This window comes from Pongo abelii, chromosome 13, assembly GCF_028885655.2.
Source record: "Pongo abelii isolate AG06213 chromosome 13, NHGRI_mPonAbe1-v2.0_pri, whole genome shotgun sequence".
NCBI classification, from domain to species: Eukaryota; Metazoa; Chordata; class Mammalia; order Primates; family Hominidae; genus Pongo; species Pongo abelii.
Window position 1 is genome coordinate 114,392,017 of NC_071998.2, and position 23,330 is coordinate 114,415,346.

Here is a 23,330-nt window from a genome sequence, read left to right on the forward strand (position 1 = left end):
TTACTTTCTTTGGGTTTCATTTGCTGTTTTTCTGGCTTCTTAAAGAGGAAGTTTGAATAACTCTGGACCTTTCTTCTTTTCTAAAATAAGCATTTAAAGTTATTAATCTCAGCCAGGCACAATGGCTTATGCCTGTAATCCCAGCACTTTGGAGGCCAAAGCAGGAAGATTGCTTGAGCCCAAGAGTTCAAAACCAGCCTGGGCAATATAGCAAGAATTTGTCTCTACAAAAAATTTTTGAAAAATAGCTGAGCATAGTGACACATGCCTGTAGTCCCAGCTGCTTGGGAGGCTGAGATGGGAGTATTGTTTGAGCCCAGGAGTTCAAGGTTACGGTGAGCTATGATCGTACTACTGCATTTTAGCCTGGGCAATAGAATGTGACCCTGTGTCTTTGAAGGAAAAAAAAAAATCAGAAATCTCCATGTAAGCACTATTTTCAGCTGCATTCCACATACTCTGATGTGTTGTGCTTTTATTTTCATTCAGTTCTTGTGATTTATTCTTTCACTTGTACAAGTTTATTAGTAGTATGTAATTTAATTTCCAACTATTGTTTTTCCCAGAAACTTTTCTGTTATTTTTCATTTAAATATGTTGTGATTAGAGATTATATCCTGCCTGATTTTAATCCTTTTAAAATATACCATTACTTATTTTATGGCTTATCATATAATATGTTTGGGTGAATGTACCACATACATTTGGAAAGTATGCATGTTCTGTTGTGAGTGGAGTGTACTGTGTCAATTAGGCCAAATTGGTTGATAGTAGTCAACTTGATTTTCTCTGCTTGTTCTGTCGCTTCCTGAGAGAGCACAGTAGAAGTTTCTATGACTCTAATTGTGCATTTTTCTTTTTCTCCTTTTAGTTATGTAGGGATTTGTTTCATGTAATTTGAATTTCTGCATACATTTTGGATTGTTACACCTTCAAAGGGTATTACCAAGGACAAAGAGGGACATTTCATAATGATAAAAGAGTCACTCTTTTATCATTATGAAATGTCCCTCTTTGTCCTTGGTAATACCCTTTGTCCTGAAATCTACTTTATCTGACATTTCTATAGCCAGTCCAGTTTTCATGGTATTGTGTGGTATGTACATCTTTTTCCATCTGTTTACTTTTAACATGTCTCTTTATATTTAAAATGGGTTTTTGTTTTGTCCAAATGATAAATTTGTTTTCTATTTGTCCTCTGCATTTTTTTTCTCTTTCTGTATTCTTTGGCTTAATTGGGTATTTTCAAGATTTCATTTTATCTCCTGTGTTGCCTGATAAGCTATTCTAGAGCTCCCTCTTCTACAGAGCCCTGTCCCATGCCTTCCAGCCACCCTGACTTCCTGTCTCCTTAACCCTTTGAGGCTTTCATGCTCTGCTTGGAATCTAAGCAGAAAGTCAGGGTGAAAGTAGGACCTTGTTTGTTGTCTTCCTTCCAGAAACCTCAGTTCTGCATTTATTGTTCTCAGTGTCTGAAAATAGCTGTTTCATATATTCTATCCAGTTTTCTGTTTATAGTAGGAGGATAAACTTGGTCCCTGTTAATCCTTCGTGACTAGAAGTCTGGATGTATTTATTAACACCAGATGCCCTCTCCTCATATGCTGATGTAAATAGAATGTGCAGTGGGTGTGGTGCCATTAGAGGACCCTGGTTGGGTCAGGCCAGTACCCTCTGTGCACCTTCCCATTGGCATGACTTTGAGAATCAGCTCTAGGAGTGGTGGCACAAATGCCGGACTCAATGTCAGAAGACTTGGTTTCAGATTCCAGCTATGCCACATGCTAGTGACAGCTTGGGGAAATCACTTCCCCACCTAACTGCTTTATAAACTGGGGAGCTGGAGTGGGCAGAGAAGATTGTTGAGTTAGAAGACCCAGTTCATCAGCAGGCTCCTCCATACTCCTCAGAATCAGTCTTAGTATTAATCATCATCTACCAAGGTAGTGATGATGAGAAAAGGACAGAACATAAGTGTGTAGCACATGCTCCAATGTAATGCTCAAAAGATGTTAACCGAGTCCAAGGGAGAGAGGATAGGTTGTTCTGTTGGTTAAAGTAAAATAGAATCTTTAACAGGACTTCATTCTTCTTACTATTTTCCCTGTTGTTTGACTCTCTTCATTTCCTTTTTTGATTGCTTCTTGGGTTTGAGCTAGAGGAGATGATAAGCTACTCCCCATGAAGGACATAACTGCAGGGCCACATTTAATTGCGTGCATTTGCAGTTTGCCAGTAATTAATGGCCTTTTGAATCTGCGTATCATGCCATTCTCAGTTCCCCCCTTTTTTTTTCTCTCTCTTTTGAGACTGAGTCTCGCACTGTTGCCCAGGCTGGAGTGCAATGGTGCGATCTCGGCTCACTGCAACCTCAGCCTCCTGGGTTCAAGTGATTTTGCTGCCCTAGCCTCCCAAGTAGCTGGGATTACAGGCGCCTGCCACCACGCCTGGCTAATTTTTTGTATATCTTTAGTAGAGACAGGGTTTCATTATGTTGGCCAGGCTGTTCTCAAATTCCTGACCTTGTGATCTGCCCACCTCGGCCTCCCAAAGTGCTGGGATTACAGGCGTCAGCCACCGCACCTGACCCAGTTCCCCATTTAAGGACCCAGCTCTCTGGAACCTGTTTCTTCCAAAGAAGATACAGGAAAGGAAGTAGAGTATAGTGGAAAACTCAGTGGCCCAGTTTAGGTGATGTCAGAATTTCAGGGAAATCTTATCCATATCAGGAGCCCAGCAGAGACCCTCTGTATTTAGTCCTTGAGTCTTCTCCAATATTGTATAGTCAGTCCTTCTTCAGTTATCCTTGGAGTGACCAGCACCAGGAACTCGTATGTCAGGCAAAAGTATACCATTTTCACTAGGACTCACAGATACACCCACTAGACCTTTTGCATGCTTTAGAAAAAGACTGGGGTGGAGAGTGGCCATTAAAGATAAGAAAAAGTGCCAGGAAAGGGGAAGCCTCCTTTATCAGGTAATAACAAGAGAAAAATGCCAGACGGGGTTGGATGAAGCAGAGGAAACACAGTTTGGAGGAAGAAAACCAGTTTATTAATAATAATAATGATGGCTACCTTTTATTGGTGTTTACTGTATTCCAGGCACTGTGCTGAATGCTTTTCTTGCCTTATCCCTCAGATGAAGAGCCGGAAGCTTAGAGAGGTTCTCAATGACTTGTCCAAGTGGCACATGGTCAGTGAACAATGGGCGATGAGTCCAGGCTGTCTGATGCCAAAGGCTAAGCCCCTAACTACTGCCCTGCACCACCTCTGAACAAGAGACTGGGACAGGCACTTATGCATGAGTGTGTTCTCATTGTGACCCTGGGGGTATAATTCCCCTCTCTCTGAATCAGAGTTTCGCCATCATCTTAAAATGGGGTCATGCTAAGTAATGGAAACCCTTTGCAGTTCCCAATTCTTGTTTTGTGACAGCATATCTTAAATGTTCCAGGCTGAGGAAAAGGCAGATGCTCTGAATAAGGAGCTGCTGATGACCAAACAGAAGTTGATTGATGCAGAAGAAGAGAAAAGACGGCTGGAAGAAGAGTCTGCTCAGGTAAGGGAACTCTCCCACATTCCTCTGTCTTGCAAATGCTTGAGAACTGTTGAGTTCAGCTGGTGGCTTCCTGTTGGCACTAGAAAACGTAGAGACATCTGGCTTCAGTTTCTTTCTAAAGACCTTTTTTTTTTCCCCCTACTATGTAAAGTCCAATGGTTCCTAATTAAAGTCTAGGAGGAGACAGTGGGTTGAAGCCCATCCTTTGTTGGGGCAGGAGAATTTCTGTGTATCGGCATCTGAGCATAACAAAGAAGACGGGGTAGAATTTCTGCAGAAGGAAAGCACACATCATATAATACCTGGCTGTTTCCCTACTTGTCCTCTGCTGTCTCCCTCATAGAGCAAGCTTGGGAAGTCTTGTTCTGAGCCAGTGCTCCATAGTCACTGGAGACACAGACCTGCAGGCATGGGAAGAGCTCTGGGTGCTGTGCGCCTGGAAGCAGCCCCCTCCCCCATCGCACCACCCCCATCGCACCTCCCCCATCGCATCCTAGGCCAGTGAATGCAGAGGCGGCATAGCTAGAAGAACCCTTGCTTATCCATCCTCCAGGAGGCAGGACTGGCTGGGGTGAGAGACTGCAAAGCCCTTTCTACAGAAACCATGAGATGCTGAAAACCCGCAGTCCTCTTATGAGCTCTTTGGTTTGTGTCTGGTCTGTCAGTGAAGGTCCACAGGTTGGCTTGTACTGGCAGGGAAGACCTTCAGCAGAAGCCTCAGTCTGAAATGGGGTCTGACGTTCTTGGAAGTTTTAACTGTTCTCTCCCTCTCCTGCATCAGGAACAGGGGATTAGTGCTGCCAAGATTGAAGGAAGAAAGTAGCTGAATTAGAGGACTTACAGGGTTTGGTTCAGCAGTTTTTGGGAAGCCTAGCACTGAGCGGTTGGTGGCAGAACTTCCTTTATTTTTCTGTTAACATAGTCCCTTTTGCTTTTTTATGTGTGCAGTTAAAAGAAATGTGCCGTCGGGAACTCGACAAGGCAGAATCTGAGATTAAAAAAAACAGTTCTATCATTGGTGACTATAAGCAGGTAGGTTCCAGTACCCTGGGATTGGGCTGTGTAATCTGGGAGCCCGTAGTCTGGATAAAATGTATACCCGCCCCCGCCCACCCCCCCCAAATCCAAATGCAAGCACTCTGGTTTCAGATCCTGGCTCTGCCCCTGTACTGACAAGTGGCTTCACTTATTCTCAGTTGTAAAAGAAGGAAAATCATCCCTGCCTGGGAAGGTTGTTACGAGGATTTAAAAAGACCATGTTTGTAGAGTGCCTGGCAGTGCCCAGCACATAGTAGGTACTTAAAACCACAGTATGTTTTGGTATGTATTTCAGATTCAGAATTACGAACTTTTGTTTATGTGTAGTTTTAAACCGGTTATTTCCCTGACTGGTTGAGTTTTAAGAACATAACGGAATGGTCTTGTTCCCTCCTACACTAGGATCTCTTGCTGGCTCATGAGTCTGGCAGGTGTTCAGAAACCATTGGCCATTGAGTGTGGTGCTGCTTGGTTTCTGCAAGTCCTAGGCCAGTGAATGCAGAGGCAGCATAGCTAGAAGAACCCCTGCTTATCCATCAACTTCATATCCCCTCCTGAGCGGTAGCAGCCTATTTGCTACTATGTTAATCCAATTTACATATTCCAGCTTCCACTACAGAATTTATGCAGATGATTACAATTGCTCAAGAGATTGTTGTTTTATATTTGTTTCCTTAGATTTGTTCTCAGTTGAGTGAAAGATTGGAGAAGCAGCAGACAGCCAATAAGGTGGAAATTGAGAAAATTCGGGTAAGACTTCTCTTTACCTAAAAGATTTTATACCACCTACTTCATTTTATGGCTGTATAAACAGGTTTTGGGAGGAGGCAGTTGATTTCAAAAGTGAGACAATCTAAGCAATAAGGCACCTGTCACAGGTCCTGGCTCAGTAGTTGACAACTAACACTACGCCTGTTTTCTCTGGAAGGGTGTACACATGAAATCAAACAAGCTCTAGCTTTAGATCTCAAAGTGCAAGTGCCCCACGATTTCCAAATGTCTGTAAGGCAGTCGATGTCAGCAGTGTGATGCTGAGGAGAAGGAGTCACGCAAGTGATAAGTCTTGCTTCAGGTGGTGGGAGTGCAGAGGTCAGAATCATGTGCTGTGGCTTGTCACTCTCCAGTGTTGTTCTGAGTTCATGCCTTCTGCTGTAACACATCCAAGTACAATGAGGACCTTAGTTTATTTTTATTTTTTTTATTTTTAGAGACAGGGTCTCACTATGTTGCCCAGGCTGGCCTTGAAATCCTGGGCTCGAGCAAAATGCCTATCTCAGCCTGAGCTGCTGGACTCCAGGTGGGCACCATTGTGCCCAGTTTAGAATTTTAATTGTTTAATGTTTTGTTGGCAGCTTAGGAGTTTTTATAACATGGTGCTTTCTTTCTTTAATCTCTACCTGTATTACAGTACTTGTCAGATTTTACTAAGATAAGCAATTTACTGAAAAGTGCCTCACTAACATATTTACAGCTCAGAGGACAGGAACTTGGGAAAGTTCTGTGCTCATGGCCATGTTTGCGCAAAGCAACATTACCTAGAGCAGGATGACACTGGCCTTCATCATAATTAATGTTTAACCAGATGTGTGTGTGTGTGTGTGTGTGTTTTTGAGACAAGAGTCGTGCTTTGTCATCCAGGCTAGAGTGCAGTGGCGCCATCTCAGCTCACTGCAACCTCCGCCTCCCAGGTTCAAGCTATTCTCCTGTCTCGCCTCCCAGCTAGCTGGGATTACAGGCTTGTGCCACCACACCAGCTAATTTTTGTATTTTTAGTAGAGATAAGGTTTCACCATCTTGGCCAGGCTGGTCTCGAACTCCTGACATCGTGATCCACCCGCCTTGGCCTCCCAAAGTGCTGGGATTACAGCTGTGAGCCACTGCGCCTGGCCAACCAGATCTGGTTTTTAAACAGAACTTATTTTCTGATTCTAAAACTTTAATATTCTTGCAGAAAATTTGGAAAAGAAGAGTAAATAAGGGAAAAAAAGCCCTTATGATCCATTTTCCACATATAACATCTTTATTAATACGGTGGTGTATATTCTTTCAGTCTTTGTTCAGTGTTTAACATCTAAAATTTCATTCATTCTGAGATAAGCATTTTTTTCACATTTACATCTCTGAAAGTGGGATGTTTTATAATTGGCTTTTTGTGGTTTAATTGGCAGAATGTTTTCTTAGAGAAACATAAATGACATTTCTTACAGTTAATGGCATCTTATTTTGATGAAATGTGGAATACATTTTATTTGTAATCACAGTTTATGTACATTTTTGTGTTCTATTTCAACCAGCATGCATCCATTTTCCAATGTTATAAAAAGTTCCTCAAAAACCTTTTAGAGGCTGTGTACTTCCTTGTATAAATATAGCACAGTGTATTTAATATTTAATTGTTTTTGAATAGTTTATCCTCCGCTTTTTTGCCTGTCTCCAGTTCTACAGTGAAAATTTTTGTACATAAATTTTTATCTAGTTACAGCTTCATTTTTCAGCCTGGGTTCCTAGAAGTGAGATTACTGAATCAAGACAATGATAATTTTATTATTTTTGGTGTATAATACCAAGTGGCTTTTCCAGTAGGTTATCTGCCAGTTTACAAAGAGCACAGGTTTTCAGAAACTCTAGTGCTCAACAGAGAAGCCGTCTCTTGGTGTCCCCCAAAGGAGATGCTCACACCATCCTAAAGGGCCAGTTCCTCTTCTTTGCCTCTTTACATCTAACATTCAATTTCAGCAAAAAGTGGATGACTGTGAGCGGTGCCGGGAATTTTTCAACAAAGAAGGGCGTGTAAAAGGCATAAGCTCAACCAAGGAGGTTTTAGATGAGGACACGGATGAAGAGAAAGAGACGCTCAAGAACCAGCTGAGAGAGATGGAGCTAGAACTGGCACAGACCAAACTCCAGCTGGTGGAGGCCGAGTGTAAGATACAGGTAACAGCAGCAGAGCTCAGACACGTGCCTGCGGGCTGGGTTTCCTGATGTGCACTAGAAACCCCAGAAATTATCTTTATGGTTTGGGTTTTTTCCCCACCTTTTAAACTTTGGTCACAGTTGTCATGAGAAGAAATACAGGACTTGTTATTGGCCAGTGGATGTCTCATCAGTATTTGGCCTGTCTTGAGGATTTCCACTGTCATATTGAGAATGATACACAAAGCTTGGAATCTTTTGATGGGATGAGAAGACAGTGCTTTAGAAACACAGCTCTACCACTGAACTGTTTGACCTTGGGTTAGTAACCTCCCTACATCTCAGGTTCCTTATCTACAAATGGAAATGATGAGAGTCCCTATCTGATAGGTTGGTTTGAGGACTAAGTAAGATAGTGTGCACAAATGGCTTGGCAGAATGTCGGGGGCTTTATAAATGCAAGCTTTTGTTCTTCCAGTTCCCACCACTTAACTAGCTTTGTGACTGTGAATATACTACCTGTCTGAGCCTCCTTTCCTGATAAAGAAGTTAGGGCTTGTTTTGGTCATCTTTATACACATTGCTAGGTCCACCAGCACCGCTAAACCCTAAGCACTGTTTATGGTGGGAACAAGTTCAGGATAAAAGCTTTAGGGCTGATTCTCCGTCATGGCACACATTCATTGGGCATCTGCTCTTTGGCAGGCCCTGTTACAGGTCTGGGACTGCAAAGCTAAGGCCTGGTAGTGTGACCACCCGGAATAATCAGGAAAGGCATCACCAAGGCAGCAGTAGCTGTGCTGTGATCAAAGAATGCCCAGGGGTTGTAGCTACAGGAGAGAGAGAACAGTGGCAATTCCAAGCAGAGGGAGTGGCATGTTCAGCAGCACAAGGAGGAGAGTGGCTGCCCAGGAAGGAGCCTCAGGAGTTCTTTCCTTGCAGTAGGGGATGGAGGTTGCACTAAGGCTGGAAGAGAGTGTGTGGATCCAGATTGCGAAGCATTTCAAATGCCATGCTAGGGAGTTTAAAGATTTTTGCCAAAATGAAATGATGTCATCAGAAGTAGAGCATTAGCTCTCTGCCTGGTGTGCATTAGGTGGACAGAAGAGGGAGACATAGAAAGTAGAAGATTGTTTCAATAAATAGACCAGGGAAGAAATTAGATCTTAACTAAAAGCTCCCAAATCTTTAGGCATTCCAGGCATTTCTATGCCAGTTTGAGACTGGGGGAATTTCTGAGGCCTCTCCAGAGTAAATAGACTGCATTCTTGTCTTGGTTCTCCTCTGGGGAGCCAGTGTCATTGACACTGAGCCCAGCATCCTCATGCGCACTGTTCCTCTTGCAGGACTTGGAGCACCATTTAGGGCTTGCCCTCAATGAGGTGCAGGCAGCCAAGAAGACGTGGTTTAACCGAACACTGAGCTCCATAAAGACAGCAACCGGGGTTCAAGGGAAAGAGACTTGCTGAGAGCAGCTGCCGCCTCCCGACACCTTCAGAAAATACGACACCTTTTGTTGCCTTCTTTGGCCAGATGTGTGATTCTGTGACTTGTCCCAGGACCAGAATGTACCTAAGTCAGATCCATAGTCGCATGTTGGTAGGTCACTGGACCAGAGCTCGTGAAGCAGGCAACCTCTGGGGTAAGACTACTGATACTAATAGGCCTGCTAGCTCAGCCGACGCTCTGGACACTCTAGAAATCACTCCTCAGTGTGACCTCCCAGGCCTCTTCCCCGTGTACGTCAACACCTCACCCAGCCTAAAGGCTGAGTTTACATGATCAGAGTTAGGGGATCCTTCAGTCTGTTGATTTTTTTTCTAAACCTTTTTTTTTTTAATATATATATATTGTGGGGGTGGGGCAAGGGATCAGAAATTCAAATAATTCTTTTCTGCTTCAATGCCAGCAGAAGGTCCCCCAGGTAGACATGGAGAAGCACTTTGTTTTAAATAGGAGGGTTTCATAGTTGCATCTGAAGCCACCTGGTTCTGTTAAACTGTATCATGTGCAGGTTTTGGGTTTGGCATTATTCATGTTTCTGATCAATTCTATGCAACTCTCATAGTTCCTGTTACTTTTTAGCATTAGCTGCCAAATGACTTCAAAAGGCTGGGGTGGGTGACTTGACTGTGAGACTGGATTATAACATGGACAAATCTTATTTTGCTTAATGTGTTGTGTGTGTGTGTGTGTGTATGTATATATATAAATATCTTTCCCAATATGCCCCCTTGACAGTGTTTAAATACCAGACTAGGACTGCTGATCTGCACAATTTAATTATGTGGTTATTTGAGCACTTAATTTCACTCAAGGTTCATTGGGCTCTGCTCTCCTCCCTGCCATTACGGGAGCTGTGGACAGAGCTCTCTCACTTCAAGATTCCTAGTGTTTTTGCACAACAGGTTGTCCAAGTGAGAAAGACTGAGTTGCGTGTCTGTAAATGTCTGCACAGGGTGCACATGCTGCGAGGTCTCCATCCTCCAGGCCTGTCCCTCCCAGATGGGCTGGGCCTTTGGGCCCTCCTCAGAGTATGCCTGGGTGCAAACCTCACTGTTCAGATGGGCTGTTTAAGTTCTCACTTCAAAGCTATGGAATGGAGATTTTAGCACCTTTAAAAAAAAAAAAAAAAAACTTTGACTTTTAATTTATATAGTGATATGCTGACAGGCTAACACGCAGATGGTTTTGTCCTCTTTTCTGCGTTCAGTGTTGAGGTGGCTGCTTACAAGAGGCACTGGTTTTGTATATAAAGACACTCGGGTTGTTTTGTAGCTCTTTTTCTTATTGGCTGTACTAACGCTTGCTGAGGTTATCTGTAATAAGGGAGGTAACAAGTGGCAACCCCCTCCCCACCAACCATCCCCTTTGCTGCTTTCTGTGTCTTTCTTGTTCAGTTACCAAACTAGCTGTAAGCCTATCTAATGCTAGGTGTGTGGACATTGTGCTAAGGTAGTTTCAGTGTGTCAACTTTATGAATTGAAATATAAACCAGTAAAATTGTATTACTGTTTCTTTTGTTGGTTTTATTTTAACAGCATATTGATTAAATATTTTGGTACAAACAGCATTGCTTTGTAAAAACCAGTTTTGTCATCATGTACTCCTGTCGCCTCCCCTTCTTCTCTCATCCCCTGTGCACAGAAGCAGAGTCAGAGAAGACCACTGTGTGTGCCGTAAGAGAGGCCTGTGTGAGCGCGAGGCAGCCCCTCACCCACCTGTTGAGACATATGGAGTGGTGGGGTGTGGCAGGCCACATGGGGCAAGAAGATGACTGTGATGCCTCTGTGTTTATGATGAACATTGCCCCTCTGCGAAATAACGTGCTGTAGTAGCAGGGATGAGGGACACTTGGTGTTTTTGAGGCTTAAGGAAGCCTTACAGGAGGTAAGGGTCAAATTAGACCTTCAAAGGCAGAAGCATCTCACCAGGCAGAGATGGAAGAGAGAATTCCAGGGCCAAAATGTGCATGTGCAGGGGAAACAGCTGAAGAGTAGAAAGGCAGGCTGAGCACCTGGGGGCCGGCTGTGGTCCGCTAAAAGCTTTAAAAGCAGTGACATGGAGTTATCATCTTTTCAGAGCCTCTTTCTTCCTATTGCCTGTCCTCCACATCCCTGCACCATACAGATGAGGCTCCCAGGCCTTCTGCTGCCCCTCTTCACCACCTCAACCCCCTTCTCCATAGCAGGAAGAATGATGCTTCCTTAATCTTACAGTTCCCCCTTCCCGCTTGACCTACCCTCTAGGACCCCACCTATGCCTAGCCTTTAAACGGATGCAGGCTGAACAGACCATAGCTTCATGCCTGCAAGAAGGATAGCTGGGTGGACAGACAGATAGATAAATGTAGATTAGATAGATAAGATGAGAGAGATAAAATAGATAAGATGGATAGATGACAGACAGACAGACATAGATAGATAGGGATAGAGATACAGATTAGACAGAGAGCAGCTGGGCCCCTGCCCTTTCTCCACTGCAACAAAACTAGGAAAGTTCCTAGCACAGGGCTCAGGCCCTGGCAGGTACTCTTGCAGAAGCCAGGACTGTGGCTCCAGAGCACAGCTAGGTCCCTTTGATGCTCATAGGCTGCAGGCTGAAGGACATGTTTCTGGGATCCACATTCTGGATCAGCTCCATGCTGCTCCATGCTTTTCCTGTCCCATGGCTTCTATGTTCAGTAGTGCAGGGACTCAGCAGAATCCTCATCCCTGCAGCTGCCTACTGGCCCAAGAAAAGGAGTCCATGTACTATTCAGTCTTGGCACACAGGCCTCAAACGACTCAGATGAGGGTCCTGCTTTTGGGGCGGTCCCCTGGTTATGTTGAGGCTGAGATTGAGAAGAATAATAGTGACACCGTATGGTAAGTCATATACAGGTGCATGGGATCCTGTGGGAAGGTTATGTATAAATGCAGGAGGGACAAAGTGGTAGTGACAGTTGTGACAGACAACTAAGGGACTTGCTAGCTAGGCAGAGGAGCAGCAAGAGGACAGCGGCATTTAGGTGGGAAGAACAGTAGTAAAGTCGGCTTGAGGTGGGGTGATGAGAGATGAAACTGGGTAATCAGGTTGCGGCCATGCCAGGGAGTTTGGAGCTGATGAGGAGTCACTGGAGAGTTTTAACCCATTTATGCCAGAGGTTACAAATTTTTTTTGTGTGAAAAATCAGACCTTGGCGATGACCTTAAGCAGTAGGAGATAAATAACTCCCACAAGCTTAGCGTTCCAGTAATGGAACACTAGGCATAAATGGGTTAAGCTAACTTGCACTTTGAGCAGTTCCCTGCTGATCCTTTAGGAAGAAAAATCGGGAGGAGAAGAAATTAAGGGTGTGAGCAGAGGTGACAGACGATTGATAGAATAAGGAATGGAGAATGGAGTCAGTGAAATTTAGTGAGAGTGACGACACACCAGGAAGATAAATTTAGCTATCAGGGTATAGATTTGAAATAATAGTCAGTCCGCGACTTGCAGGTTGGAGATGCTGGCAATCTACAGCTGCTCAGTTGTTGGTTTGGCATCTCTAGCGCAGGGTTTCTGGACCTCATTGTTGATGATTTGGCTGATTGATACTTTTGTGCTGTAGGGGGTCTATCCTGTGTAATCCCAGCGGCATCCCTGGCCTCTATCCACTGGATGCTAGTGCATTACCCCACGCCAACTGGCACAACCAAAAATGTCTTCAGGTATTGCCGAATATTCCCTGAGGGGGCCAAATCACCCTTGATTGAGAACCATTGCTCGAGCAAGCTGAAGCTAGGAACCTGGAGAGACTGCCTAGATAATGTACAGCTTAAACAAGGGCTAGGAGCCGCCATTCAAGGAGCCAGGAGAGAAGACATGGAGAATGGAGCACGGACGGCCAGAGAAGAGCAAGAGCTACCTTGGGGTGGGATGAGGGCAGGACTGGAAAAGCGTCATTGGATTTGGGAGCCGGAAGGTTGTTAGGGCAGTGGCCACTACAGTTGAGGTGGGAGGGCAGGAGGCAGAGACAAGCAAGTATAGATTTTAAGAAGCCTGGCTGTGAGGGAAGTGGGCAAGCAAGGCCAGTGGTCAGAGGGGACTGTGGCAGGAAGAGCAGTTGTGCTGGGCCACTCAGACTGTGGTTCCAACCTTGGGCACCTGTTGTCTCCTGCTCACGAGGTCAGCAAGCATGCAGCGCAGGCTGAGCGGACCTTCTTTGGCAGGCCCTGCTGCAAACCAAGCTGATTTCCAGGGCCTTGATAATTCTCAGTGGGGAGGCAGCGGCTCAGACCGAATGGCAGGAGCTGTCAGCCCCAGAGTGTCTGCACCTCTTCTGAATTCCAAGTCCTAGGGGCAGGGGCAGGGACTGAGTAGTGAGGGGGGTGAAGAAAAGAGCCACCGGCTACCCGAATAAGCCCAGAACACAACTCCCATGTCTGAGCTGACCCATCAGTTGTGAAAACCAGAGCCCGTGCACAGGGGAGCGCAACAGGTGACATGGGCCCCTTGTGGCCTTGGAGAGTCACTTCACCGCTCAGAGACGTGCCTGATTCTGACACTGGCATTTCAATCCTCTTCTAAGATTCATTTGGGGGTTGATGAAAGAACAGGAATGCTGGAGCAGGCAGATATGAGGACTGGAGCCGCCCAGAACGGGTACTGAGGCACTCCCAGAACAACAACAGGCCTGAGTGCTGAGTTCTCTGCCCTCCCCATTTGATAGGTGAAGAGAGATGGGCTCAGAGACACGGCTGGGATGTTGACTCGTACTTCTGTCAGTAACCAGCAGGGTGGCTGCTTAAAGATGACCGTGTGGAAGCAGGTAGGTGTAAACCGTCACAGCACTGTACTGCAAGCAACACACACACAAACTCAGGGTTCAAGGCCAGGCCATACCCTTGGACACACATTTCACTTAACCTTCCTGAGTTCTGATCTGTGCAGTGGGCCTGGTGCCTGGCTCGTCAGGGCTGCTGGGTTCTCCTGTGACGCCCTTGGCTCTTTTCCTGTATTCTTCTCCCTCCAGTCATCAGAACACCTCTGAGTTCAGTGATGTTATTCCCAAATTTGAAAGTGAAGGTGAAAAGTCTGCCTGCGACCACACTATTTATTGGGGAGTTAGTTTTCCTACCACATACCACCACCTTCACCTTCTCTTCCAGGGCCCAAGAGCAAGAAAGACAATGCTCCCTCCCTTCCTCTCTCCCAGTTCCACCTCAGCAACCTGTCTCCTGTGCAGCTGAGGCCTGTGGCAATTGTGAACAAGAAAGCCTAGCTGTCCCTCAATCTCAGAAAGGCCAACCTGGGAATGAGGATGAGAACAGCAGAGAGCTGGCCCAGCCGGCTCTTCTTTCAGTCAATTCTTGCATCGTTGTAGATCCAGCCTGATGATGTATAGGGAGAAGGTGGGGCCCTGAGTTATAAAGTGAGGCAAAAACAGCCCAGCGCCATTGCCCACACAACTCTCCACTTACCTGGAGGCAGCAGCAGCAGCCCCTGGCCCGATTCCCCACCAGGACACTTCCCTGGGCTGCCGGACCTTTTTCATCCTCGTCCCTCCAAGTGGGCTGGGACTACATTGTGGTCTTGAGCTCTCAGTTACTAGGGCAGCTCAACTGCAGAAGCCTTGCAGAGGACCAGGCAGCAGGAAGAAGAGCCTCAGCTTTGGGTTCCAATTGCTGCCGCCCTCTAGAAGGTCGACACCATTGGGCAGGGTCCTTTAACCCTGAGCCTCGGTTTCCAATCTGTATCGTCTGGGTATTACTGCCCCCGGGAACAGGTGTGACGATTAAGAGGTCAGCACTCACTCAACATGACATCACTTACCACTCACTGTGCCAGGCTGCCAGGTTCATGTTTCATGTTGAGGAAACTTCACACCACAGAGAGGCAGGGTTTTAAGGACCATAACGGGATCATGAATTAGGCCCTGGCCCCACCCAAATCACTGTCCATTATCAGGAGCCATCCACCCCCCTTCAAATGTCCTCGGCCCCTCCATCCCTTTGCATGAAGGGAAGAACCTGTAACATGTACTGAACTAGATTAGAGCCTTAAGGGCCAGGAAAAGGGAGCCTGCACTTGAACCTTTCACCAAAGCTGTATCCTTCATTTTATCAGTGGGTCCTGCACAGAACAGTCCATTACTGTGTGTGACAGAAGCATTTGTTTTTATTTATCCAAATGGGGAAAATGCAACATGTCAGGGCATTACAGACAAACTGCAGCAGCCAGACAAGAGGGTCAGTCTATGGCAGAGTCCAACAAACTCAGTGCGAAGGAGCCACAGTGCGGGTGCTGCCTGGAGGACTTGTGACAGCAGGGTCCCTTTGGATGAAGGCCAGGCATCTCTGGGCGAGGCACTGATGACCATCCACATGTGCAGGCTGCTGCTTCAGTCACGCTGAAGGTTTAAAGTTCAGAGTCCTACATGTAATAATTGCCTCAGAGGGGAAGGGCAGTCCATGGTGGTCGCGGTTTCCAGTGTTTTTAAACATAACACACAAAGTTATTGCCAAGGACTTTGCACTGCAAATTATACTATTTACACTTGCGTATTCAGAAAAACACAGTAAATAGATACATGATAGATATTTTAAATAGATTTCTAAAAACTAACTTGGTTTTCAGTAGACCCGAGTGAGCTACAGCCAGGAGTCCAATGCCATGTGTGTAACCGTGCAGTAGGGAAAGGTTTCCATCCATGACTACGCTCAGCCTCCTCCTGCCTCCCCCACCCTTGGGGCTGACGAAGGGCTAAGGCTGAGCAGGCCTACCTTAGTCCTTAGTGTGAGGGCTTCAGGTCTAGACTGGCTGCACCTCCCACCTTCCCAGAGTTCTGCTTGGAGCCGGTGAGAAGCAAGTCCTACAGGCTCCACTCCTGCAGGACCACTACACAGCGGGTAAACCAGGACACAAAGGCATGGGGCTGTAGGGCTAATGGTATGATGAACCTGGCCCTAGGCCAGCCCCTTCCCCAGCACCCCCTGCCAAAGCACCCTTGGGAACAGGCCCATCAGCCTCACTGTTCCTGGAAGTACAATTGCCCTAATTTATGGTTACCTCAGGAAACCTTTTGAAGAAGTGGCTGGGACCAACCAACCACTTAGACCAAAGGCTCAGCACAACAGGCCAGACAGATGGGTCCAGGATGAAAGGCCTGAGTCCAAGGATGCTTTGGGGAAAACAGGGTAAACACTGCTAGGAGCTGAAAAGTATATGGTGTCTGCCCAAGGAAAGGACAACAGCAGGGAGTTCCCACGTGGACCAGCTTTCATTTTGCCTCCATAAGCCCTGGTATGCTGGAAAGGACGTCCACCTGGAGGCTGGAGACAGCTCCTCAGAGAGCCAGAGCTACCCTTGATTCCTGGGAGATGAAGAGAGCGAGGCCCTCTGGTCGGATGCCTACAATTTGGCTCCCCAGTAACGTTTCTAAAAATGAGCCCTCCTCCCTCGGAAAGGTAGTAAGTAGTAGCGAAGCATCTCCCACAGCCATGGTAGGTCCCATCCCTGAGAAGCTGCCACATGAAGTAAGCTAAGGGAAAAGCAGTGCTCAGTACCCCATCTAAGAAATGGGGGTGCGGAGTGAACAGAACCTGATTGTGCAAGGCCGGCCTGACCATGAAAAGTGATCGGGGGTAGGTAGAGGGATGCGTCTAATGGCAGCGCCTCTGGCCTGCTGTCGGGATAGAAGAGGTATTTTTTGCAACCAGGGCTTGCCTGGCTACTTCCAAATCATACCTCATGCACCAGCTGCCATCACTACCTTGGGGGTCAGGGCTGCAGCCTGAGGGAGCCAGTGAAGTGATACCTGCACACAAGGAGGCTTGGTAAGTGACATGAAAGTGCCTCGGAAATGCGTGTGTCTTGCCTGGATCGAGTGTCTTGCCACTGACCCACCACACCAAAATCCCTAAAGGGTGGAGAGCACGAGATACCCAGAACAGAGGAAAGAGGCTGGAACCCTAAAACACGACTTGTAAATTATAGGTGGAGAAGGAACTTCTCACCACCTCCCTAGCTATCTAAAACTCCTACTCCTATTCTTGATCCATTTCCATGAACAATGAAAAGAAAAAGTCTGACTCGCAAAAGCGGCAGAAATATTTAGGTTAGAGTCAAGAAACTTTCTGACCATTTTGGTTCCCTAAGCAGGAAAACGGGACAGATGGCAAAGCACCTGTGCCTGTAGGCAGGGGCAGGGCTGGCCTGAGCAAGGCTCTTGTCTGTAACTCCACTGCTTGACAGACAAGAGCCTTCCTATGAAGCTGGAGCCACAGCACGTGACTTGCTGCCACGTGAAAGGCCACACCTGGCACTGCAGCCAGGGACAGGCTGCATTCTCTTTACCCAATGTCCATCTGTGCCGGCTCCAGTTTGTCAGTTTCCCTTCCATAAACCCAGAAACTTCACTAGAAAATGCAACAAGTGTTCCTTCTTAGAGCTGTACCATAAGAGCCTGAGAGCCACTCCATGTCCATAAGAGAGAAGACCAGGCAGCAAAATCCGAGAGGCACTTCTGTACCAGAGGGAGCCCGACAAGTCTAAAGACAGCAGCCACCCAGGGGCAACTCTTCCTTCTGTATCCCTCACCTGATTATCAGAGGTTAGCAAAACACAACTTCACTGAGAGGAAGCAGCACCCAGTTTCCGAAGTTTGCAGTGGCTTCCTGCCTCTCCAGGGCCTGCCAGGCTGCTCAGAGCACAGCACACCTCCCTCCTGCCTTTCTCCACACCTGGCCCGACTGTGCTGGGGCAGCAACATGCCCTCACCTCCTGACTCAGTCCCAGAAGGCCAGAAACAAGGCTGGGCCCTGTGAAAGGGGGGTCACGGTGCAGCGCTGCCAGCCTGTGGCTGGTCCCACCTCGTCAGCATCCTGGGACAGCCCTGTGTGGAGCTGGCCACCACCTCCCAGCTCAGGCAGAGGGGCAAGTGCCTTCTCTTCTCCGAGCTGCATGTGATCATCACCTACCCCGCGGGGCTGTTGGGGCTTCACTGAATCAGCACCTGTGGAGGCGCTTGTATTAGGCTATCTTTCTCCAGCCCTACCCGCCCCTTCACAGTGGACACTGTGCTCCTATCAACGCACAGCAACAGTAGCTACTCCCAGCTTCTGTTCATGTCAAACTGGCAGCAGCTCACGTCCCTGGCACCTCTCCGATGCTCTGAATAGCAGCTCCCTTCAGCGTGCCTAGAAACCCCTCTGACAGGAAAGACCATGCTCAGCAGAAAGCGCTACAAACAGCCGTGGGTTTTTTTATCACCCCAACGACACTGAGCATTCCTCAATGCAGCCACCATGTCTGATTCACCTCAGTCCCCTATGCCTGATGTCAGGCCCGGCCCAGAGCAGTCCACCCCCAGGGGTAGTCGATTCCACCTCCCTTAGTAGCTGGCAACCTCTGGAGATGAGAGGCCAGCATCTCTGCTTCTCTGAGGCCTGCTGAACATGGGCCTAGGGCATGTACAAAGGAAGCAATCTGCTCCATAGAGCATTCCCGCCATGTGACTTGATTCTGAAGCAAGGGGCAGTCCGTCCCCGCCCCTTTACCTTCATATTGTGAGGCCCCAAGCTGAACTTAGACTGGAGACAGAATGTTTCATTTATCCTGCCCTTGTACGTGAATCTTTAGGATAGCAGGAAAGAAAAAGCCTGAAGAAGGAAGATTCTGTCAAGCTCTGTCATGTCAAAATAAAGGTGGGGCGCTCACTGACTATAAGCCAGTGGTCAGAAAACCTGTCCAACTCTCTGGGCCTCTCTTCCCCACTCTAATACCAAAAGTACCTTGACCAAAAAATCCAGACTAAACTGAAAGGCGTAACTTATAACCACAGACATGGTCCTCCATAGCCAGTGACATTTCTAATAAGCATTTGTGATCACATTACCCTCCTGAGCACAACTGTCCAATGGCTCCCTACTGCCCAGAGAATCCAGTCCACAATCCTGAGCCTGGCCCTCCTGGTCCTTTACGAGCAGACCCCATGCGCCTGTGTGACTATGCAGGCCTCCTCACTGTTCGACACAATCTCATCCATCATCTGGTCCTGTTTCCCTTCCTTGGAGAACTGCAGCCTCCTTGTCTAAACCCGACTCCAGAGCTGCCTGCCTTCAGGGCTTTCCTGATTCACCCTCAGCCCTTCTCTTTGAGATTCTACCACCTGGGACTTCCCTGAGCCCTGTTCTTTCTGTATGATGCTCTTTAGCCACCTGCTCTCCTCTTTCAATGTCCCATGTGCCACTCAAAACCTAAGTTCCATATGGGCAGGAACGACATCGTCCTGTGCGTTGAGCCAGTGCTCACACGGCGGAGATGCTCAGGAAGCCTTTGTGGGGAGGTCGATGGGTCCAGGCAGCAGAGGGGAAGGAAGTTTCCAGTCATGATTAAGCCAAAGGGTAAGTCATCTCTACAGTCTAAGGGGTTGGTGAAATACAGCCAACTTTGGCAAAATACTCCCTACTTTGCAGGGGTTGGCAAACTACAGCCCTGTGTATTTGTAAGTGAAGCTTTATCAGAACACAGCCATGCTGTCTATTTACGCAGTCTCTAGCTGCTTTTGTGCTACAGTGGCAGAGCTGAGCAGTTGTGGCAGAGACCACATGGTCCATAAAGCCTGAAATGCTATCTGGCCCTTTACAGAAAGGATCTGTGGACACAGGGCTAAGGCGGTGCTTCCCATATATTTTCACATTTCACCTCTTTAGAGGTGAGATTTGTGTAGCCTGTTGATTAACAGTGAAGGCTGCTTGCAGCTAAGAGACACCTGGCCCTGGAGCTCTGGCCACCCAAAGGCTGACTGGATCCGTGTCCACAGCTGCCACCTGAGCCACAGTCCCCAGCAGAGCTGTAGGAAACAGGTGCAGAAACCCATGCTGGCCTTCAGCTCTCCCTGTCCACTTCGAAGCAAAAGTGGCAGCACTGGGACAGACACAAAACTGACACCCAAAACCAATCCTCCGGTCACCTCACAAGTTCATGGTCCTTTCCGTCCTTCAAGAACTTGGGAAAGAATGTCCACGCCTTCCCATGGGCTACAGACTGTGTTCCACAGATGCTGAATCCAACAAGTTCCAACCCTTGCTTAGGTTAAAAATGAACACAAATGGATTAATGTTTTGCCAAGCAAAAGGCCTCAGCATGAACAACCACCTGGTACCTGTGACTCCTGGCTGGAGAGCCCAGCCCGGCGGAAACTCGGAAAGGGTGAAGATGCTGATAGGTCACAAGCCCCTCCCCACTGCCAATGGAGATGCCAGAGTGCTCCAGCACAATGGAGTGTGGCCCACCAAAGCCCCATTTCCTAGCCCGGTGGAGATGGCCCTCGCTCCATTCTACCAGCTCTGTACCCTGCCAGTATCTTCCTCCATTCCCCTGCCTTCCCCCATCCTGGTCAGAAACACCATTGTTCCCTCTACTGCCCACTGAGCCGTGGTCCAGGAGAAGTACTCCAGCAGGTCTCCCGCCCCCGGATGGGTGCTGTTGTTCCTTGGCCCAGGGTTGGGGGCCATCATCTTCCCGTCCCTACCCAATCCGGCAGAGGAGCCTGGCCTGTGAAGAGATGCCATTCCTGCCTCTCCATCCCTCTGCTGCTGCGCTCCATCGGCCTCCCTCACGCCTTGCCTGGCCGATGGCAACAGCCTCTTGCTCATCAGCTCTCCCTCCTGACTCTGGTCCTTGGCTACCCAACTGTCCCAGTCGACCCTCTGGAACTCACTATCGTGGACAATGGTCATCACTGAAGGACACACCACCCAGGGCCTTTCAAGAAGTGACTGCAGACTGTGTGTCCCACCTGCCACTTGACTCTGCTAATCATCTCAGGTCCCATGGCAAGGCCCTTCACGCTCCCCAAGTGGGTGCACTCTCTCTGTGCATGCATGCCAGGCCCGCCTCTGACTCCCCTCCTGGGGATCCCATCTGGCTCAGTGGGAAGCCTATATAGCTTTTGGTAAATTACTCAGTAAGCACTTCTCTCCTGAGGCCTGGCTCCTCTCCTGCCCTCGGCGAGAGACCTGGGAATGGGCCTGCCAGCCCCCAGCCCAGGGCTGGCAAGGAGGATCCCTAGCAGGGAGGGGGAGACCCACTGAAGCCTTTCTCCCTGCACAGAGGAGGACTCTCATTCTGTTCAAATCCTCTGTGCCTCTTTCTTCCCCTCCCTGTACTCTCCATCTGGGTCAATGATTTCACCTTCTACTCAGTTGTCTAAGCTGCAAATTCTGACATTTTCTCCAACTGCTCCCCCAACACAGAGCCTGGTAAGAAGCGGTAGGTGACAGTGAATGTTTTTTCTCAATAAATCTACATGCCCAAGAAGGGAGACATGGTCTTGGCAGCATCACCAGTCACATCAGAGTTCGTCCAAACTGACATTCCACAGCATTTCCTCTTTGCCGTCCACACAACCGGCTTCTTGCTTGAACATGCCGGTTACAGGGAGCTCATGTCGCACCTCAGCTGCTCTCTCAAGGCTGCGTCTGTCATCGCAGGAGGTGTATTTTAGCTCAAATTGCCCCACTGGCTTCCCATAATTGTCTTTTACCCTTTGGAACCACATACAACAAATAAATATAATCCCTTAAAAATACCTGGCAGGAGTGCCCACGTTCTCTCCAGGTCTCCTCTTCACCAGCCTTAACCTTCTGGTCCTTCCATCTCATTTCAAGGTGCTTTCAGCTTTCCTGAGTTCCCCAGGTGCCAATTTCCACAGGTTTTTTACCTCCCAGATGATGGCTACCATATTCCTTTAACGTAGCCTCTGCAGGAATGAGGGATTTTTAGAAAGCTGAGACTTCCGAGAAGTCTCATGATGGAAGAATCCAAGGGGATCCCAACACCTGATTGCTCTGGAAAATGTGTTACTGTGACGGTGATCCCATGGGTTAGAGCACATGTTTGAAGGCCGAGCCAGGAACGGAGGATGTGGCCAAAAACCAAAGTGTGGATGAGGCTGAACATAAAACACATACTTCCAACAGCACATCCCCTGTCCTCCTTCCCACCCCTGAGGAGCTCTCCAAGTAGCAATTACTGAATTTGCACTTTATTATAGGGTTCAGTTACAGTATAAAATGATGATCTGTAGAAATTAACCCTAACTGTGTAGCTGGCAAAAACAAAACAAAACAAAAAAACAGGCTGCCTGGCCCAGGGCTGACCAGTTGGTCACCTGGCCCAGTAGCACACTAACAAAGGAACCAGAAAAAGAACGAGCCCAGAAAGTCTGGATTTTAGGAGGCTGAGGAAGGATCAGGGAGATGTGGGTTGGTTTTTGCTTGGTTTCAAGGCGTACAGGGGATAGCCCAGAAGCCTAGAGGAAAGGTGAGCAGAACACATCACAGAGAGAGAAGCCACTGCTGCCAAGTGGGCTTGGAAGACAGAACAGACATTGGTCCACACTAGCGACGCAAACCACCTGCACACAGCATGGCCTCAGACTGGGTGAGCGCCACCACTCACCGCACTATAATTTGGGGCAAGTCACCTTATCTAAGCATCTATTTCCTCATCTGTAAAAGGAGAAAATTTCTAATTCCAGTTGTGGTGAAATTCAAAACTAATTCCTCAGAAAGGCCTGCTGTTACCTCTAAAAACAGTCTTAAGAAATGTTATTTCTTCCGGTGGTTAAAAACTTGTTAGGGGCCGCAATGCTTTGCCACAAATAAGCAGTGTGGCTTGGAGAGATCTCTGGGCTCTACTCTCCCTGTCTGCAGGGTGGGAACAACAATCTATGCACTGCTGCTTCTCCAAGGGCCACCAGTACAGCAAGTCATGAAATGACAAACGGGAAAGGGCCTCAGAGAGGACTGTGTTCTACAAATGCCAGGCGCTCATTCTCCCGCACACAGTCATGCTCTAGAACATGACAGCCTGGGATTCAAAGGTTCCTTTTCCCTGCCCCCTCCAGGATTACAGCAGGGTGCGCAGAAACATTGCCAAGTGCCAAGAAAGAGGATGTCTTGGGGTGGATGAGGAATACCTTGTCCTGAAAAGGATCCCGCAGCCATCCCCGCACCCACCCACGCCTGAGCAGAGACCCAGCTGTCATTCATTAGCCCAGGAGCTGGTAAAGTGGTTACAGCAGCAGAAGAATCCAACACGCTCAGCAGGGTGGTTCACAGGCAGCAATTTAGAGACCCCAAAGCCATCCAAGCAGGGCTTACCATACACGGGTCCAACTTGGAGGGAAGACAGCAAACTCCAGGCTGGCAGTCTGCCCTGAGGCCCACTCCAAGGGAAACTCCTGGCAATGACCACTGACCTCTGCAGTCTGCCACCACCCATCTCTACTGAGTACCTGTCCAGGGACACCCCCTTGCACTTACACCTCAGACCTGGGCTGCTGCCCC

At 47.9% G+C, this 23,330-nt stretch overlaps 2 protein-coding genes across 20 annotated transcripts in view; one reads left to right on the forward strand and one right to left on the reverse strand.

Moving 5' to 3' along the window:
* Nucleotides 1-10,585, forward strand: part of RABGAP1 (RAB GTPase activating protein 1) — a 172,951-nt gene extending 162,366 nt beyond the window's left edge. For 11 of the 12 annotated variants that reach the window (XM_054519399.2, XM_054519400.2, XM_024251732.3 and 8 more), the window contains 5 exons: nucleotides 3,457-3,561; nucleotides 4,510-4,593; nucleotides 5,278-5,349; nucleotides 7,336-7,533; nucleotides 8,859-10,585. In XM_054519399.2, coding sequence (XP_054375374.1) covers nucleotides 3,457-3,561; nucleotides 4,510-4,593; nucleotides 5,278-5,349; nucleotides 7,336-7,533; nucleotides 8,859-8,981 — 582 coding nt within the window. In that variant the 3' untranslated portion in view covers nucleotides 8,982-10,585. 12 annotated transcript variants of the gene reach the window in all.
* The window catches only part of STRBP (spermatid perinuclear RNA binding protein), a 164,036-nt gene continuing 150,627 nt past the window's right edge, over nucleotides 9,922-23,330 (reverse strand). For 4 of the 8 annotated variants that reach the window (XR_008509454.2, XM_054519462.2, XM_054519463.2 and 1 more), the window contains one exon: nucleotides 9,922-21,739. Coding sequence is in view for 3 of the 8 variants with exons in the window: in XM_054519462.2 (XP_054375437.1) it covers nucleotides 21,654-21,739 (86 nt within the window). In the remaining 5 variants the exon portion in view is untranslated. The remainder of the gene's footprint in view (nucleotides 21,740-23,330) is intronic. The other 4 variants (XR_008509451.2, XR_008509455.2, XR_008509450.2 and 1 more) reach the window with 3 other exon arrangements.